Source organism: Lutra lutra, chromosome 11 (assembly GCF_902655055.1).
Source record: "Lutra lutra chromosome 11, mLutLut1.2, whole genome shotgun sequence".
Taxonomy (NCBI): domain Eukaryota; kingdom Metazoa; phylum Chordata; class Mammalia; order Carnivora; family Mustelidae; genus Lutra; species Lutra lutra.
In genome coordinates this window covers 79,074,372-79,095,094 of record NC_062288.1, presented here as the reverse complement: position 1 = coordinate 79,095,094, position 20,723 = coordinate 79,074,372, and the positions used below count along the sequence as shown (strand labels likewise).

Here is a 20,723-nt window from a genome sequence, read left to right as displayed (position 1 = left end):
CCTTCTTTAAAAAGGGTCTTTGTAAATAATAACATCTCTTGCTTTGCCAAAGTTCATGCTCTCCTCCGTGCACATTTGCTGATCTCCTGGAAGTGAGAGGGTACCAAAGGCACTGGAGATGGAAGAATGACCCCCAGAAGGCCACCACGGTGGTGGTAGAAGGCTGGTGATTTAGAGTCTCAGCCTGGGCAGGAGCTTACTTTAACTTGGGTTTCCACGGGAGATGATTCTTACAGATACTGACTTAAGAAAAAGCTTCAGTGTCCCCTGTTCTCCCTTTCTATCAGAGCGGCCCTGTTCAGAAATCCAAACAATGACATCTGTCTACTGCATTTGCCAGAAGGCCACTGAAGGACCATTGCTAAATATATGAGCTAAGTTAGAATGGTTGGGGATTAAATAGATTTGGGCAATTTCTTCACACAGTTAAACATTTTAAAATGATGTTAGTAACTGGGCTTAGCATGGGGGTCATTTCATAAGGTATTAAAGTCTCAAATCACTAGGACGTACGCCCGAAACTAATAAGATACTGTATGCCAATTACACTTCAATTAATAAGAGCATATCATCTACAAATAAAGACAATTTTCTTCTTCAAAAAAATGTCCTAAATGATCCTTGATGGAATTCAGTCCAAGAGACATTAATCAAGAACTGATTACACTTGAGGAATCATCTTCATATAACTTTTGAACACCGAACATCAACAAATGAACGTCTTTAAATGTGGGATGGTGGCTAGTCAAACAATGGATTCATTTAAGTTATGTCTCAACTAGACAAAATAAGACTTTTGACAGGTCTTCCTGCTGTAAGTCACAAATCACTCAAGCAACACATTTTCATCAAAAGCAATCTGCTATGATCACAGGTATAAAGAATCTCCAGACGTCATAAAGAAGTTACAGATATGAGAGTTCTCCTCTCGGCTGGATAACTAGGATGCCTAAAGGAATAAATTGTGACTTTTTACTGTAGGGGACAAATTTAAATTTATGACATTTCTTTCAGTTAATCTATAAGACCTGTGTATAAAGACAGCCATGGACGCATTTGACTGAAAGCTACAGTTACGATGGTTGTGCGAGAGATTCCACTCTTGAATTCCTAGATAAAACTGGAGTGTTTTATAACCGAATTGAAAGCTTTTCAAGGGAAGAATTTTTTGAATAAAATATCACTTAAAATTGGGTTTATTAAACTCACCAAGAAATGGTTATTTAAAATTGAATCAAAGGATATAGTAAGCAAGTGTTACATGTGCTATTAATTTTCTTTCCCTTCTATCTTCCCTCCACTTTTAAATTTGAACAACCTTTGAAAACACCTAATACTTAAATTCGAAATTATTTTTATTGTATAGAAGGAGAGTTTAGAAAAATTTAGTTTACAACGCATCTACTTGCCATTATTTCTCAAATTTGCATTTCTTGATATTTTTCAACTCTCTCCAAAGCTTTGGTAGAGAAAGTATCTCAGCAGCAAACTTAATTGGAAATAAATGAGCTCCTAGCTCTATCTGTTATTACTTTCATACCTCCTTTAGCTGCCAGAATATTCTATAAATGGCCACTGATAACCAGTTTAGTGGGTTTGCCTCACTGCACAGTGCATAAATCACTACTGATTTAACTAAGTCATCTGGCCTTTGAGTTGAGAACTCCATACACACACACACTGTTTTGTGGAATTTAAAAACAGTGTTTAATAAAACTTTGATATCACATAGTCCTTAAAGTGGATCTTGGTCCTGTCTTCCACATTAGCACTAAGAACCATTTCCATGTATTTTTCACATCTAAAATATCAGGAGAAAGCAGTATCTTGGAAGATGGTCAAATGATTTAACGGTTAAGTATAATCCATTTGTTTCAGCTGAAGCAATAAGTACTCCACTTGAAGGGTAAATAGATACTCTCTTGTTTTCAGAAATCTCTCTGTAGCATCAAGTATAACCTTGACCTCGTAAGAAATAATTGCTCTCTGGCACATTAACCCAGGAAGTTGCACTACTTCCCTTTGAGAGCAGATAACTGTATTGTCCAGAACAACCAGGCAAGATCTTGAAAAGAAAAACCCCAAGGAGAGGATGAAAATGACAAGGACTGCACGCTTTCCAGTGCTATACCTACAGCTTGCCTCTGTCCTGCAAACGCATTGAGGATATGAATAAGGAACAAAATAGTGAATAAAGCATGAAAACCCAAAGAAAACCAAATCACAAAGAGCTTTCTTGTCTCACGCTTGATCTTCAGGAAATACAGAAGTCTCCTGTTATCCACAGGGCAGATATGACCAAGACCCCCAGTGGATGCCTGAAACTACGGAGAGTACCCGATCTTAGACGTACTACATTTTTTCTCACACATACGCACCTGACATTAAGTTTATTTTATAAATTAGGCACAGTGAGAGATGAACAACAATAACTAATGATAAAACAGAACAACTGGGGGCACCTGGGTGGCTCAGCGGGTTAAAGCCTCTGCCTTCGGCTCAGGTCATGATCTCAGGGTGCTGGGATCGAGCCCCACATTGGGCTCCCTACTCGGCAGGGAGTCTGCTTCTCCTCTCTCTCTCTTTGCCTGCCTCTCTGCCTACTTGTGATCTTTGTCAAATAAATAAATAAAATCTTTAAAACAAAAAAAACAATTGTAACAACTGGCTGTAATAAAAGTTACATGAATGTGGTTTCTGTCCCTCTTGAAATAGCTTATTGTGCTGTACTCACCCTTCTTCTGTGATGAGAGGAGATAAAGTACTTATGTGAGGGAGGAAGTGAAGCGGGTAACGCAGGCGCTGTGATGTAGCATTAGGGCTACTATTGACCTTCTGCTGATTCATCAGAAGGATGATCATCTGCTTCCAGAAGCCTTTGGGGGCAGGGTAGGGGCGTGGGATGAACTCAAACTGCAGAAAGCTAACGTGCAGATAAGGGGGTCTACTGTACATAAAAAGTATCACAAAAAAAGGAAGGGTTTCATTTCTACTGGTCATTTCTTTCTTCTTCTTTTTTTTTTTAAAGATTTTATTTATTCATTTGACAGACAGAGATCACAAGTAGGCAGAGAGGCAGGCAGAGAGAAGGGAAGCAGGCTCCCTGCTGAGCAGAGAGCCCCATGCGGCCGATCCCAGGTCCCTGGGATCATGACCTGAGCTGAAGGCAGAGGCTTCTTGAAGCCACCCAGGTGCCCCTCTACTGGTCATTTCTAATAGGCTTAAGGGAAGTGATGCTTTAAAAAAAAAAAACAAAAACAAAAAATGGGGGCAGGGAGCTTCAAAAGAATAAAAAATAAAAACCTGTGTGAAGGGGATTTGTGAAAGCTGTTTTGAACCCATCTGGCCAGTGATGGTGGTAAGGGACAGGACCACTGGAATATGGGGAGGGTGAGTACCAGGGGCTCCTCTGAGTGGACAGGATGGAGGAAATTGGTCTTGTTTTCCTCCTGCATCCCCGCATCTCCTGTATCCCCTGATCCCCTAAGGACAATCACTGTTTTCTCCATTCCTATTCAGGGTGTAATAAAGTCCACCCCAGGAATCAGCTTGCTTAATTTGGGGGGAGGGGATCAGATAATGTCCTGCTCAGGTGAAGACTGGATGAGGAGGGGTGGGATTATATCACATCTGACGTCCACTCTTCCCCCCACTCCCTCTCAAACCTCAAGTTTGATGGACTATAATGGAGAGAAGTTCCTCCTCTCAAGGCTTTACTTCCACAGAGTTTAGGGAGTGAAATTCTGACCAGAGAAACCACTGCTAGAGGGGCTACAGGGGGCAATGATTGAAAATGGGTTTCGGATGTTTGGAACTCCTCTTTGCCATCTCCTCAGATACACCTGCAGGACTGGCCTTCTGCCAAGAGCATACAGGCTGGAATAAATCGTATCTGCAGGAGAACTTAAGCTCAAAGAACAAAACAGGGACACATGAAAATACAGCTACCTCCAGCAGGAGGCAAACAAAGTAAAAGTAAGGCAACAAAGTAAAAGACTTATATGATGCTACTTGAAATAAAGGACTTGGGGCACCATGGTACAATGGATCACACACTTATCTCTAAAACTAATGCACTAGGAACTTTTAAAAAGCGTGATGAATATACTAAAGGAAGGTACTCCTGGGTGGCACAGTCAGTTAAGCATCTGTCTTTGGCTCAGGTTATGATCCCAGAGTCCTGGGATCAAGCTCCACATCCTGCTTCCAGCTTCTCCCCCTCCTTCTGCACTCCACCTGCACCCTCCCCCATGCTCTTTTTTGCTCTCTCTCAAATAAACAAATAAAATCTTTAAGACATATATATTCAAGGAAATAATGGAAGACAGTATCAAAATGAACTGTGAAAAGAGAAATCACCAAAAAGAAGCAAGAGGATATAAAATAAGAAATTAATAAATCTAAGTAAAAATGTGCATACGTCTTAAGGGGTATCAGCCCATGAAATGAAGGGGTCAAAATCTGGACAACAGAAGAAAGAAAGAAAAAACAGTGAGCAAAATGTCTCAAAAGTAATGAAAACAAATTTCCCAGAAATAAAATGTAAAAGACTTCAGGCCCAAATTGGAAACACCCATGAAGAAGAGAAACAGGTCCAGGAGGAGACTATAAACAACTAGGAGAAGTAATTCCTGGCTTACACAAGTTGTTCCAGAAAACTGAAAAGGAGTGAATGTTATCCAGTCCTATTTTATCCAGTAATCTCAACTCTAAAAACCAGATAAGTGTAAGAAAATACAATTATAGTTCCATATCATTTAAAAACATAGACATAAAAACCATAACTAAACAAATCCAAGAGAGTATTAAAAAATAGCCCCAAATAATCACATAGGTTTTATCTCAGTGATGCAAGGGGGTTCTCTGAAAAGAAAATCTAGCAATGTCATATACCACAAAAATAAACTTGAGGAGGAAAAAAGTGATATAATTTTATTAATGCAGAAAAAAACATTTGTAAAGTTCAAATTGTGAAGTTAAAGATTTTATTCATTTCAAAAGTTTTTATGGCAAAGACTTCTAGCTAACTAAAAATTAAAGGGAACTTATTTAAGTTAGTAAAGTTTATAAATCCATCTCTCTCAGAGTGATACTCTAAAAAGGTTTACAAATGAAATCATATGATGTCTGGGATTTGTTTCAAAATAAACTGTTGTCTGGAAAGAGAAGGGAGATGATGCAGAGGAAACAAAATTACCAATATGTTGCAATCATTGTAACAGGATGATAGATACAGTTTGGCTAGTTATAGTCTCACTACTTGGACAGGAATTGTAAAGATTAAAAACCAAAAACCCACAACAAGCATTATACTTAATAGAGAAACATGAGATGCATTCCTTTCAAGATGAAGAACAATTTGAGAATATTTACCTTTCATTTCTACCTTTAGAACTAGTACAGGAGATTCTGACCAAAATTAGTAAAGGAAGGAAGGAAGGAAAGAAGGAAGAAAGGAAGGAATGAAGGGAGGAAGGAAAAGATAAGAAAGAAAGAAAAAAGAAAGAAAGGAAGGGAGGGAGGGAAGGTGGGAGGGACGGAGGGAGGAAGAAAGAGAAAGATAAGAAAGAAAAGAAAAGAAAGAAAGAACAACACAGGAACAGGGAGGGAGGAAGGAGGGAGGGTGGAAGGGAGGGAGGGAGGGAGGGAGGAAGGAAGGAAGGAAGGAAAGAATTAAAAAGGAGATTAACATGACCTTATTTGCAGATAAAATAATCACCTGCCTTGAAAACCCAAACTCAGTGGATTTAAAGGTAAAATTATTGGAACAAATTTACCAAATACAAATTTAACTTCAAATATAGTATATCTCTATCCTAATAAGAACGGAATAGACAATATAATTACAAAAAGTATATCAGTTAATATTCTAAGGAATCTAGAAATAAACATAAGTGAGAACATATAAGATCTTTGTGGAGAAAGCATTTTAAACTCTAATAAAGGAAAAAAATGATTTGAATAAATAAATAGATTTAATATTATGAACATTCAATTCTTCAAAAATTAAACTACAAATTCAATGTAATTATATATTGAAATTACTGAAGGATTTTAAAATATATACTTGATATCCTAAAATATGTATGAGGAAATAAATATCTACAACACAGCTAATTAAATTTTGAAAAGGTAGAAAGAAGGAACCTCCCTGCCAGGTACTAAGATATATGTACACTGCCAAAATAAGAAAAACAAGTGGGCCAACTGGAACAAAACAGAGAGCTCAGAAGCAGCCTCATATACAAATGGGAACTTATACAATAAAGGTGACATTAGATTCATAGGAAATGATGAGTTTTTAGCCATGAGAATTGATTATATAGAAAAAGAAATCTGGATCAAGTTGAATAAAATACTTCATCTAGTTGAATAAAATATTTTTATGTCCAGAAAAAAAAAAATAATAGAAGAAAGTGGAGAAGCCTATCCCAGGGCTTAGAGATAAGAAACAATTTCGAGAACTAAATCTCCAAAGCAGGCATTATAAGGAAACATTAATTTCAATAGTCAATTGAAGATTCTTGACCAACAAAGGACACTATGGACAAAGTTAACAGATAGATGACAAATATGCAAGAGTAAAATGTCACTTGACACCTGTTGCAAACTGGAAAGGTCAAGTGTTGGGCAGGTTGTGGGGATATGGAGAAACTGATCATGGCACAGAAACTGATAAAGGCCTTCTGGAGGGTGAGCTGGGATTATTTAATTCTATCAAATGAACCCATGTCTTATGACCTAGCGAGTGCCATGATAGGCATATATTCTCTGGAAAAATCATATGCTGGTTCATAAAGAGTCATTTATAAGACTTTGTACATTTGAAGCACTATTTGGTTTAGCCAAGAATTGGAACAATCAAGCTGTCTATCACTGGAGGCGTGGGTAGGTAAACTGTAACAGAATAATGGCATGGAATACTGTCCATCAGTGAAAAGTAACATAGAAGGTGTACAGGTAACGTAAATGTTTCCTTCTGGAAAATATGTAGTGCTGCACTTAAAAAAGGTAAAAGAAAAAAGTCTCTAATACAATTTACATGAATTAAAAGCATATATATGCATAACAAAACAAAATTGCATATTTTACAATCATCTAAACTAAATTCTACACATTAAATCATTATAATGGTGGTCTTTTGAGGAGCAAGGGAATTGAATGGGGAAAGGGGGTAAAATGGATTGCATAGATCGATGTAGGAGTCTTGCACAGACTGCTAGTGTAATTCTATAAGAACAGGGGTTTTGGACTGTGTGGAGTAAATATTTGTTGAGTGCCTGAATGTGACATGAATGGAGGAATATGATTCGTTTTTTCTCTCTGTACCTGAGTTCCAAATATTAGGTTGCATTGTATGAAATTGCAATTTTTTTGTAGACCAAAAATGACCAAATATCAGCAGTTTCATATAATTCAACCTAATGGAAAGGGAAATTTGAAAATAATGAAAGGTACTTAGGGAAATATAAACAACCACTGTAAAAACTAGTGGGAGATAACATGAAAGACAAACCAAATTTGATTCCGCTTTTTCATAATTAACTAAAAACCACCTAGGTTGATATAGTTAAGATGACTGTCCTTAAAATAAAGTGCCCTTAAGACTAAAGTCATCAATGGTATTTCCTTAAAATGTCAGCCATTTATTATACTAAGGATTATGGCACTTGTATCTTTTCTCATGCTGATCTTTTTTTAAATCAACAATATCTAACGGGCCATTTAAGGATTTTTCATCACTGGAAGATTTTCCAGAACGTACAATGTAGTTTATATACAATGTAGATACATTCTGGAAAACATCAGGTTCAGTCACTTCTGAATCTCTTGAAACTATAAAAGGCACTTTTACATTATTTTTCTTAAACTGCTTTATTATGATTAAAATACAAGAAGTTGTACCTATTTAATACATACAATTTGATGAGTTTGGAGATAAATACACGTATGAAACCATTGCCATAATCAAGCCATAATCACAACTATTCCTTCCAAATTTTACCTCCTATGTATGTATGTATGTATGTATGTATGTATTATTTAGTGATATGGGCATTTAACATAAGTTCTCTTCTCTTAGAAAATCTTAGTATTATTAACTGTAGGCACTCTGCTGTCCATAAAACTCTAGAGCATACTCATCTTGCATTAGTGAAACTTTGTACCAATTGAACAACCACTTCTCACTCCCCCCTCCCCCAGCCCCTGATAACTACCATTCTATTCTTTGCTTCTGTGAGCTTGACAATTTTGGATTCTCCTATAAGTAAGATCATGTAGTGTTTGCTCTTCGAAGAAATTTTTTATTTTAGAGAAATAATTGTTCAGAGAATGGATATGAGAAAACGGGAAGAAACTGAAAGAACATACAAGTTAAGATACTTGTGTGTTCTTTTAGTTTCTTCCTATTTCCTCTTACCTGTCCTCTGAACAATTATTTCTCTAAAATTGGAAACTTCTTGGGGCGCCTAGGTGGCTCAGTCATGTAAGCGTCTGCCTTCAGATCAGGTCATGACCTCCGGGTGCTGGGATGGAGCCCCACTTCCGGCTTCCTGCTCTTCTACCTCCCTCTCCCTCCACCCCTTCCCCTACTTGTGCTCTCTTTCTTGTTCTGTCATATAAATAAATAAAATCTTAAAAAAAAAAAAGAATTGGAAACTTCTTAAAATTTACCCAAAGTGTTGTTCCTAGACTTATTTTCAATGGAGGTAACCTGAGTTACCTTTTACACTTAAATCTTTTGTGGTTGTTAGTAAGTTCTTCCCAGAAAACATTCTCATGCTTTATGTCAGGGCTTTCTAGCTTAGGAACACTTAAGAGCTTTGTTTTTCACTCAGCAAATATTCCATATTGATTACTGTAATGAAATAGGCATTTTGCTTCCTAAGAATGAAGAGAAAACAAAAGGGAAAAATTTTATTTTCATTTGTTGTAATGACTGTATTTTTCTTGAATGAGAGGAAGGTCAGGAAAACAGAACACAATTGAGGATTAGCTTTGAAATGGGTCAAAGAATTGGAGTAAAATGATGAATTGAGAAAACAAGCTGTGGCTTTTGTGTTCTCTCGTGAATTAAGCTGTTTCCAGTTCCTTTTTGAACCTGCACCTATTAAATGAAAACCTCAACTTGCCGCAATAAAATGAGGCAATCTTTGTTCAACAGGATTTGATAATCATAAAGGTCAGAGAAAGGCAGCTCAACTCACTTTACTTATCATCAGTATACTTTGAGTGAAATGACAGCTTTGACAGAAATTTTACCTTGACAGTGAAGCGTTTTTTCTTTGGTGGATTCCAAACTGTGCCAGTTGAATGAATGAATGCACGCAAAGGTGTTAAGGACGTCACCAACACATACGCTTTAAGAATCACAGATATTTCCTCAGCTCGGAAGACTGTTTCATGTGGAGCAAGGACTGTCGTTTGATTCCTAAAAAAATGAACCAGCATAGTTAATGCTCCATAACTTAGGGTACATCACCTGCAAATTACCTCGAAGCGTTGTACATTCATGTGTCCTTTGTTGGGCTGTAGCCTTCAATGTGTGGGTTTCCTTAAACAATTCCACTGCTTATTAGCATCACTACCAGGGGATATATAAGTACTGAAAGAGGGGATCAAATTGATAAGAGTTCTCCACTCTGGTAGACTTAATTAAAAATTTTTAAGAGAAAGAAAGATGGGAAAATAGTACATAAAGTGAGGTTTAAAGGTTTAAAAAACATAAATGGGTCATGTATGTACCATTACAACAAAAGTGATACAAATTACAGTTTAAGGAATAGTGAAGACATTTTCCTGTCCTGCCCTGGCCTGCCTTTGCTCTATCTTCTCCTTGACAAGAAAAGATATACTTTCCAAGAGCGGAGAGGTCACCAAAAATATGCCAAAATACATTCCCAGCTAGTCTGATTCTACCCAATAACTGTCACCATGGATAATTATGGGTTCATTTAAAGAATAAAGTGTGAAGATAATACTTCAGGTTACAAAGGAAAATTAACATTAATATTTTGTGGTGAAACAAGTATACTTTCATCATAAAAGATTCCAAAATATCTAGTTATTTGCTTTGTACACAGTATTTCTATTTCAAATATCTATGTTTGACCAATGAAAAGATTGTTCTATTTCAACTTTTGAAGTCTAGGTAAGCAGGAGATGCATATGATTCTTCAATAAATACTACTAACGGTAGACATCTACCAGATAATTATAAAATTAGATGAAGTAAACTATTTTGTTTCTTGGATAAGATATGAAAAACTTTTCATTTTTCACTGTAATTTATCTACATTACAAATTCATTTCCTTGGAGGGAACTTAAATATTTTGGTACTGCAGGTGTCTTCTTAGATCCTAGGAACCATAAAATCTATATCTATATCTATATCTATATAGGTAGATATAGATATAGATTAGATATCTGGAAAAAAATTCATTTGGCCATACTCATAGACTAGGACAATGTCATTTGAGTATAAAATGGAAGTTAAAATTTTATAGTTTCACATTGTCAAAAAAAAAAAAATATATATATATATATAACTGGAAAAAATTCATTTGGCCATACTCGTAGACTAGGGCAATGTCATTTGAATATAAAATGGAAGTTAAAATTTTATAGTTTCACATTGTCAAGGTTTCTAATTCAATTTCCATTAATGTAACTTCCTAGATAAGAGTCTTATTTACCCAAATGTTTATTCTACGGCAAGAGAGGTTTGAATTACTCTAGAAAAAAATCAATGATGGCGTTCTTTATTAAGAAGTGATAGATGAGAGACTGTGGAATCTGAGAGACAAACTGAGGGTTTTGGGGGGGTGGCATGAGCCTGGTGGTGGGTATTAAGGAGGGCACGTATGGCATGCAGCCCTGGGTGTGATGCATAAACAATGAATTTTGGAACACTAAAAAAAAAAAAAAATTTAAAAAAAAGAGAGAGAGATAAAATTTTATGTAACAGAACCTCATAATTCAAACATGTAATACCCCCTAGACATCTTCAGGGGTTTTTTCTTGTCAGCTGTTTCCAAGAATGCATGCTGGATATAACAGTTCAAAATGATTAGCTTACAGCTGTTCACGTCGCCAATCCCATGGTTTCCACATATGTGGCTTCACTGTTTTTAAAAGGTGACTCGAAGTACTCAGCTTTAACTGCACGTTCTGATCCAGACATACAGAAGGGCTCACCGGAAGTCGTAGTTCTGAAAAAAATTCAAAAGAGCAAAAACCAGTCATTCTATTGATTCTTTTTGAAATTGCTCCAAAATAGTGTTTGCTCTGTTCTGCTACCGGGTGTATGGGAACCAGGCAACCGTTGTTTCTCCATTTTGAATCAAAGTTAGATCCATTCCATAACGCATGTTCAGAGAGGCCTCTGTTTTGCAGTTCATTCTCTTACAACAGATTAGGAAAACAATTGTAGTAACGGATTTCAACTCTTCCTGCTCAGAAAGGGAGGTAGATCTGATGTCTCCAACTGTCCTGCACCAGGCAGAACTATCCTCCGAACACATAACAGATGCACTCTTATGATGGGAAGATGGTTGCAGGACCTGACTTTTGCTTGTGATGAGAATATCACATGGACAACTTGAGTTGATTTCCTGACAATAGCACAGTCCTTCATGTGCCAGAGAGTCTGTCATGCCTCATGATCTTGGTCAACGCAAAAAAAGTATTTTATTATTTTGTAAAATAGTATTTAATATTTTTTAAAGTATATAAAAGTGAAGACCAACAGTAATGGTTTTCTCAGAACACTCACTGATATTTTTTTAAAAATGTATTGAATGTACATGGTTAAAAAAATTCAAATTGTGTAGAATGTTATCAAATTGGGAAAAAAAAAAAAAAAAAGAAACATCCAGCAATCCACCCCTATCTGGGACCTCTCTCTGCCAAAGCCAATGTTTACATATTCCCTTTTGAAATCTGCATCAGTGCATAATGGGTAAGATGCATCATGTGGTTCTTCAATATGTAAACTGATATATCAATATATCCATACAACTTATATATGCAGGTATTTCTGATTTTTCAATTATCCAAAAGAGACATCACAGTAGTCCCCTTTATCGATTGTTTTGCTTTCCTCAGTTTCAGTTACCCATGGTCAACCCCAGTCAAGAAGCAAATGATCCTCCTGACGTACCATCAGAAGGTCAGCAGCAGCCTAACGCGATGTCACAGTGCCTGTGTCATCCCCCTTCATTCATCATACAGGTGTGGTATCCTCTCACATCATCACACGAAGGATGAATGCAACACACTCACATATTTCGAAAGAGTGAGACTGCATTCAAATAACCTTCTTACAGTCCATTTATAACTGTTCTATTTTATTATTAATTATTGTTATCAATCTCTTATTGTGCCTAATTTATAAAATAAATTTTATCTTAGGTGTGTATGTGTAAAAAAAAAAGTGCATATAGGGTTCGGTACTATCTGCAGTTACAAGCATCCCCTGGGGCTCCTGGAACGCATTCCCTGCAGATAAGGGGGAGGATTGCAATATAACGGTCTATGTCTGGCATATTTACCTACCAGTCCATCCTGGAATCCTATCCATTTGCACATACATAGAACTACGTTATACTTTTTAATGGCTTAGGGCATGCCATTAAATGATATACATTTGATTTATTGTCAATAATATGTCAATGATATACATTCTCTTATTGTCGGGTATTCAGATTATATTTGTAAATTTTTCTTTTATTTCAAAAATACCGCACAATGAATGCTCTTCTAAATCTATTTTGGTGTACTTTCACAAGTTTATCTAGGGGCAAAGTCTAGTCTATATGTGTAACTGCCAGATCAACAAATACATGCATTGTAAATTTGATAGGTTTTATTGAACTGGCTTCCGAAAATGTTGCCCCAATTTCCACTGCCTCCAACAGCACATGAGAGTTGTTGTTTCCTTGCTGTCAGGTCACAGTGATTTATTTTTAAATTATACAATTTATCTCGCTCTCAAAATGGAACAAAGCCTTTAAATTATTTTTCCCCCTTGTGCACGTTTCATCAATACTAACATAGTCTAATTTAAAACACTTCACACTCTTAAGTAAAAGTCAGCAGAAGTCAAGCTGTTCAATGTATTCCCATATCTCATTATTTAGCACAGTGTGATCTTTCTCAAAAAATGATGGCCTCCTTGTAAGTCTTCCTTATTAATGAAGTTCTAATACATCATAATAAAAAAATACTCAAATTGCTTGTTTCTGGATGTGACAAATGAAGAGTCAATTAAGATAATTTCTTTTCTTGGGAATCACAACTTAAGAAGAGTTGAAATGTTTATATAATCCTTTAAATTCACGGTAAGAAAATGCATTCTCTTTTTTTCACTAAGTAGACATTTTTTAGGATTTATTACTAGGAAAGATTCTGTCTCTCCAGAAGAGCTAATTTGTGGCCTTCTTTTGTATAATACGAGAACAGTGTAATTGACTCTGATTTCCTTTTTATCCATACTGCCAGGAAGCATAGCATTGATTTGAAGCCCGAGCAGAGCGGACTTTGGAGAAGCTGCCCCTATTAAGTGTTCCACCAAGGTAATACCTCAGTGATTTTCAGGAAGTAGTAGCCAGCAAATATGTCAAAGAATAAATAATTTTATGTCACCTTTTTTTTTTTTTTTGCCTTAGTTCAAGGGGAAGAGCCTAAAACACAGAGCACAAAGAGTACAGTATAGGAATTGTCAAGAATATATCAGCATTCCGCATCAGCCCCTGAAACTGTGGTTGAACAATGGAATTTAATATTGATTAAAGTAACTTTTACCCTTTGTGTATATGTGTGTGTGTGTGTGTGTGTATTCCATTTTCCCCTTTTCCCTTGACCACCCAACATACACAGGAACCTAGAAGTCTTCTATAAACAATGCCAAAGTAGCTTCCTTCTGTTTTGGGGAGAAATCTGGGAGATGAGTGTCTATGATATGCCTATGAGTGTCTTAAAAGGCCTTGTAATTCATTAACACATATTTACTATTTTCAGACAGTAATTAAATACAAAAGGCCTAGCATGTGTCCTTAGTGCTTTTGTACTCCACAGTATGAGGACTGAATGAGTAACCAGATACAGATGTGAAATACCTATGTGTTTTTATTTATTGGCTACTCTTAGCTTATTTTAAAGAGCTATGAAGCTTGTAATTTTAACACTTACCCAGAGGAAAAAAAACGAACAATTTTTAAAGATGCATGAAAACTGCTTTTCTCCTGCCTTCTAACATTTGGTTGGCCAGGCATGCTGTCAGTACCCACTGAGTATGGTACAGTTTCAAGAAAAGAAAGATTCAACCAGAACCATAAGACCTGGGTTTTATTTTGATTCTTACTAACCAATGCCTAATGGGTGTGTGACAATGCCAAGGAGTCTTCTAGAATCCAGAATATGATTTCCCACTATCTCTTGATTGTCCCACATCAATGAACATGATGTTGGTGCATAACAACTGCTCAGTAAAAGTTTGTTCTAGCAATGAGCTAGTTTGGTGGTGGGGGTGGCATGGGGCGTTTAAGTAAACATGTACTTGGAGAACAAAATGATATCCCAATTAAAAATATTTTATTTTTTCCCTTCTATATGCCATATAATTATATACACTATAGGCAAAGACTATACACTAGAAAACTAGCAAAGATTAACAGGCAAATTTAAGCTATATTTGATTTAATGTTTTGCCCAGAGCTAATAATTAATAGGAAAGTAATATTGGAAAATGTAATTATATTTCATAAATGTTTGAATATTGTCTTGCATTTCAGATTAGAAAGCTATAGTTAGCCAGGATTTTCTTATTTTAAAACTTCCCGTGGGGCACCTGGGTGGCTCAGTCGTTAAGCGTCTGCCTTCGGCTCAGGTCATGATCCCGGGGTTCTGGGATCGAGCCCCACATCGGGCTCCCGGCTTGGTGGGAAGCCTGCTTCTCCCTCTCTCACTCCCCCTGCTTGTGTTCCCTCTCTCGCTGTGTCTCTCTGTCAAATAAATAAATATTAAAAAAAAAAAAACTTCCCGTGAAGATAAAAAGTCTTAATTAATAATTAACAATCAGTTTTGAGATTAGAATTATAAAATAAGTACCATTTGTGGATATATTAATTGTTCTTTCTATCCCAACACATTTACGAGTCTTAGTCCTTAGCCTACAGGTATAGCTATCCAAACAAACCCGCAAAACTTATATGTATAACAAATGTAAATTAATATATGCACAAGCTAAAGTCATAGCCAGGAAAAAACAGTCAGAGCCCTGGGAGAAAATGAATGGATGGCAGAGTCAAAGAAGTAAGTGAAGACTATTAACCAAGAAACTTAGAGAAGGGGACTATTAAAGAAGGCAGCGATAAGGGAAAATAATAAGTAGTGAAGCTCCTAGGGCTGATGAAAGGGAAGATCTTGCCACCCCAAGCCCAGGAGGGCGGCAATTATAGAACCAAGCAAAGGGCATAGCTTTGAGAGAGGATGCTGAGCATGAGCTATGGCCACAGGTAGAAGAATACAGGCACTTCTAAGCCAGGGTCTGGCAGGGAAGCAGGTAGGGGACAAATACCCCAAAGTTCTCTCTTTCTGAACTCTGATCTCCTGTCAAAAGTTAGGGGACAAGGGAGCCCCATTGATGTAATGTGTGATGGACAGCTTCCTGGGGAAGAATCTAGAGTGAGGGAGCAAATAGAGAATGAGGCAAACAGTGCATCTGGAAAATATAAACTTCTGCTCTAGTTTTCTTCTTACTAGCCACATGTCCCAGAGAAAGAATCATATGTGTGTATGAGAGTGAGTGCATGTGCATGCACATAGGAGAAGAGTGAATAAGAAAGAAACATTAGGGGCACCTGGGTGGCTCAGTGGGTTAAGCCTCTGCCTTTGGCTCGGGTCGTGATCCCAGGATCCTGGGATCGAGCCCCGCATCGGGCTCCCTGCTCAGCGGGGAGCCTGCTTACCCCTCTCTCTCTCTGCCTGCCTCTCTGCCTACTTGTGATCTCTGTCTGTCAAATAAATAAAATCTTAAAAAAAAAAGAAAGAAAAATTAGCTTTGATCTTTAATAAGAGCATTTGTCCATGGCAGTAGGTCATGGCTTAAGATGAATTGTATGAAACTGCATTTTGTTATGTAAAATATGATTGAATATTAATCAAATATCAGCAATTCATAACTTTTCTCTTACTACACTGTGATGCCTATTGGAGAGAAGCAAGGGAGTATATAAACATACCACCTGTGAAAGAAGGTTCCAGTGGCTAGAATGTCTATGGGTAGGAATGACAAAAGGGTGCACTGGTTAATTTTATGTGTCAACTTGACTGGACCAAGGGATACCCAGATAGCTGCTTGAACATTATGGGTGTGTCTGTGAGGGTATGCTCAGAGGAGATCAGCATTTGAACTGATGGTACGAGTAAAGCAGATAGCTCTCCCAGATGTGGCTGGGCATCCACCAATCTGTTGAGTGCTTGAACAGAACAAAATGGCCGAGGAAGGTTGAATTTGCTCTCTCTCTGACTCATTAATTGAGCTGTGACATCAATCTTCTCCTGCCCTTAGTACACTTGGTTTTCAGGCCTTCAGACCTGGACTGGAATCTAACCATTGGCTCTCTACATCACCAGCTTTCCTGAGTCTCCATCTTGCAGATAGCAGATTGTGGGACTTCTCAACCTCCAGAATCACAAGAGCCAATATGTTAAACAATAAATCCCGTTCTCTCCTTCTCTTTCAGTGAATATATAAATAATAGAAAGATGGATAGATCTTATTTTCTGTTTCCATGGAAAACCCTACTATGAGGGACAAACTTGAATCCATTCAATAAGTATTTAGTAGATGCTTGGAAAACAAAAGAAGCATAGCCCAAGTTCTGTCAATTCCTAGAAAAGAACAAACGGCTCACCTCTGAATCTGTTTCCTTCTTTGCATTATCATGAAAAAGACAGCAGCAAGCACAGTGGGTACTAAACAAATATTTACTGGACAAACAACTAGATTTCTGAGGTCCTTTATCATTCTAAATTCCTGTGATTGCAGGTGAAAAGTTATAATTTTTAATATATGTTGTGTATCACCTAATGGAATAGATAAGTGGCTAGAGTCCAGACCAGGGCTGGAATATGGTCCCTCTGTGAATTCATGTATATTCCAGCAATTCCAAAAGCTCTACAAGGTCAACCAGTTGCCATTTTATTCATCTGAGGCCCAATAAACCATGTAGGAGAGACTGTATTTGGATTCCCTTTGAGCTCCCACCCTGTGAGAAAGTATTTGGGGGAATATCAATGACCCTTTCATTTTTTGAGCCCTGTACAAAATGGGGGAGCAAACAAACCACTGGGCACATTCTGGTTCACCAACTTGATCACTCATTTGCAGTTAGAAAGGAGGGATTGTTTTCAGTGTTAAGTACTTCAAAGGGAATTAGTTTACTGGACCAGGAGCTCTATGAAGTAGGGAATTCTGGGTTTTTTTCTTTACATTGCATATCTAGTGCCAAACACACATAGGCTGGCCCTTAACATAGGAGGTCCACATATCTCTGCTTAATAAGTAAATGTTAATGTCTTCTTAACCAAATAACTAGAGATAAGTGCACTGGCCATAGAAAAAGGGGCTGAAGTGAAAAGAATGAGCAAGCCAACTGCTAAGCAGTTTTACTGGAGTTGTATGGCATAACCTTTTGTTCTTGACCTAGGAAATCAGCGTAACATGGACAAGAATTCATTTTTCTCTGTTCACTTCAATGAGGTATTTGTTAGAGTAACATGACGTGTTATGACCCCACTGGGACCCTGCAACAACACAGGGGAGGCTCCAGGAGGAAGCAGAGATGGACGCCCTGAAAGGAACTATCAAAGGTCCAGAGGTTTAATATCAGCAGAGTCCCCTGGGACCCAGAGCAAGCATAGAAAACCATGGAAAAGAAGGTCATCAGTAGACAGCCAGGAGGAAGGTTTCCCTTACAGGGACATCATCTAAGAGATGGATTTGGGGACCAAGGCTGCCTTTGTTTCCCCAAGCAAGCTAAATCTATGCCTTGGGAAGACATGGATGAACCCAATAAAGATGCATGTGCTGATTTCTCCAGGATGTTCCAATATAGTTGCTATCTGATACCTTTTATCCCCCAATAATATTTTACAAATAATATTCCAAAGAATATTTATTTTAAAAAATCCCAATTCTTGTCTATTAGTGGATTCCTATTCGTAAGTATGACCATGAACAAATTCCTTAATTTTTCTAAGTTCAGTGCCTTTATCTGGAAAATGAGAATTAAACAGTAATAATAAGAACATACATCATATAGATGCTGACAGAATTAAACATAACATTTTCTTTAAAGGGCTTTGCACAGCCCTTTCTAAAAAATGTTAAATAGCTACTACTACTAGTAGTTTAATATAATCCTTTTCTATAACCTAGGAAATCTGTTTACAACTAGAAACTTCACAAAGTGAAGTTTGAAATTTCTTTTGAATTTATTCAATATTAAGTGTTTCTCAACACTGCTGACTATCAAAGTCTAATCTATTAAATCCTTTTTATGCGATTCATAAACATGTGGCATTTGACATTAGTCACTTAAGAACAAAGCAGGAAATATGTGATAAGCACAGATGTGTAGACCAAAATGAAACACAGCAATTTTATTTGAAGTAGCTTGTAAAAACACACTGGTTTTAGTGACTTTCCTCAAAGTTAGCATTGCAGTCACCCAGCAAAGCTGTTGATTTCCTGTTTCACGTACTTAAAGGAGTTCTGTGTTAAGGCCAGGTTTCTGTGATTGGGGGAAGCCTCAGACTGACCCAGTTTTGCACTATTTAAACCTATTCCTCTCTGTTTTGTTCAGGAAGATACTTTTTCACAAACACCAACACAACCAACTCTTGGTCAACAGAACTAGCTCTTAGTCAACAAATTTATGACCCATAGACAAAAGTCCCTAGACTATTTCAGACCTACGCTTGAATTTAAATGGTATAATTGGAGGATCTATGTGCTCCAAACACATCAATTCATTAATATATTTTTCACTTTCATTTTATGCAAGCGTCATTATTAACACATAATTCTAACCTTAAGCCAAGCAACTCAAAATTTCTCTTTTTAAGATTTGACATTACTACCTATGTGGATTTGATACCAATAGTTTATTGTCTATAAGTTCCCAGAATATATTTCTTATGATGCCAAATAAGGGTGCATCAAACCACAAATATAAATATCATAGTCTATCAATATAGTAGTTTTGGGGGGAAAAGAATAACTTCCATTTTGTGTTGTAAGAAATCAGTTGCAGTCCATGTCCTGATGTAAATGGAGATCCCATCTGAGCCATAAAAATGACCAGATCAAGTGATACAACAATGTGCTTGAAAGAAGTAGTCACCGTATAGAGTTTTCACCAACTAACCAATCAATCGAATGCTTGTTGAGTAACTCAGTAAATGCAAGCCATAAATGTTCTCCTTTCTGTTCTTTTTCAGTGGAAGTGTCAAAGGCATGCAATTGTACAAAAACAATTTTCCCCATGGACTGCTCTATGTTTTGACCATGACAACATAAGAACCTTGAGTTCTGTTCATTTTCCTTGGTAATAAAAGCTATGTCTAGACTACTACTTCAATTTTCTTGCCTCTGTGATTTCACTGCAATGGCCAAACAGCATGAAAGATTGTTTTATTACTTTATGGCAGCTTAATTTTGCTTTGATATTTTTCTGCATGAATATTCCAGGGAAAAAGAAAGGGAAAAAATGCTTGACTAGTTCAGCAAGACCAAAGATGAATAATTCAGTATAAATTAATGAGCATCATTAATAACAATTTGAAACACAACCTCCAACGCAATATTAATACATAGAGTGCAACAAATAAGATAATAGAAGAGCTGTCTAAACACACCCCTTGTGAAAATAAGTTAATCACTTTATTAATATTAAACTTTTTCTCAGGAACATTTTCTGGAGTAAACCATGAAATGCTATTGATATAATTTACATCAGAATAATTAATGACTTACTACAAATTTGAGATTCTAAATTCTTTTTAAGTATATTGAAGTCAGTCCTAATTTAAATGGAAGACACAAACACTGGGGGTTATTGCCCCTATTTTAAATGAAACCATGCATTACCCTATTTTTCCTTCAATGGCAACTTCACAGACCAACTCAACCTTCCATTTTTACCCTATGTTTTTGGTACAATAAAATGTGCATGGTATTGTCTCGATCTGCTTCCCTACTTCTATAATATTTATAAGTAAATGTATTAAATGTGAACCAAGTACATATTTAGAATATTTATATTTTCATAATATCTGACTCCAGGATTGAGACAAAAATATAGAATACAGAGAGACTAGAGCCAGTTGCCAAGAGAAATTTAATGAGGGCCAGAGATCCAAATGCCAGAAATAGGTCAGTAACATGGAAATATGTCAGAAAAGATTTTTGGTTAGGACACTGAGCAAACATACTTTTATGGAACCATTTTATCCTCAAATTCTTTCCCCTCTCCAACTGACCAGTGATATAATTGGAGTCTGTGGAGATCAGGCTTGGCTGAGCGGCATCATAATACAAGAGTCCACTCCCAATATAGATGAGGACACAAAGGGCAAGAGTCAGAAGCCAGGCAGAACCTGACAAGAGTTTCTGAAAGGTGTCTCCGTTTTCAACCTTAGCTAGGTAAGATGA

At 36.9% G+C, this 20,723-nt stretch overlaps 1 protein-coding gene across 4 annotated transcripts in view; it reads right to left on the bottom strand.

Moving 5' to 3' along the window:
• The window catches only part of CPED1 (cadherin like and PC-esterase domain containing 1), a 281,302-nt gene that overhangs the window by 168,825 nt on the left and 91,754 nt on the right, over positions 1-20,723 (bottom strand). For all 4 annotated transcript variants that reach the window (XM_047694126.1, XM_047694129.1, XM_047694127.1 and 1 more), the window contains 2 exons: positions 11,082-11,214; positions 9,265-9,433 (listed from right to left, as the gene is read on the bottom strand). In XM_047694126.1, the coding sequence (XP_047550082.1) occupies positions 9,265-9,433; positions 11,082-11,214 (302 nt within the window). The remainder of the gene's footprint in view (positions 1-9,264; positions 9,434-11,081; positions 11,215-20,723) is intronic.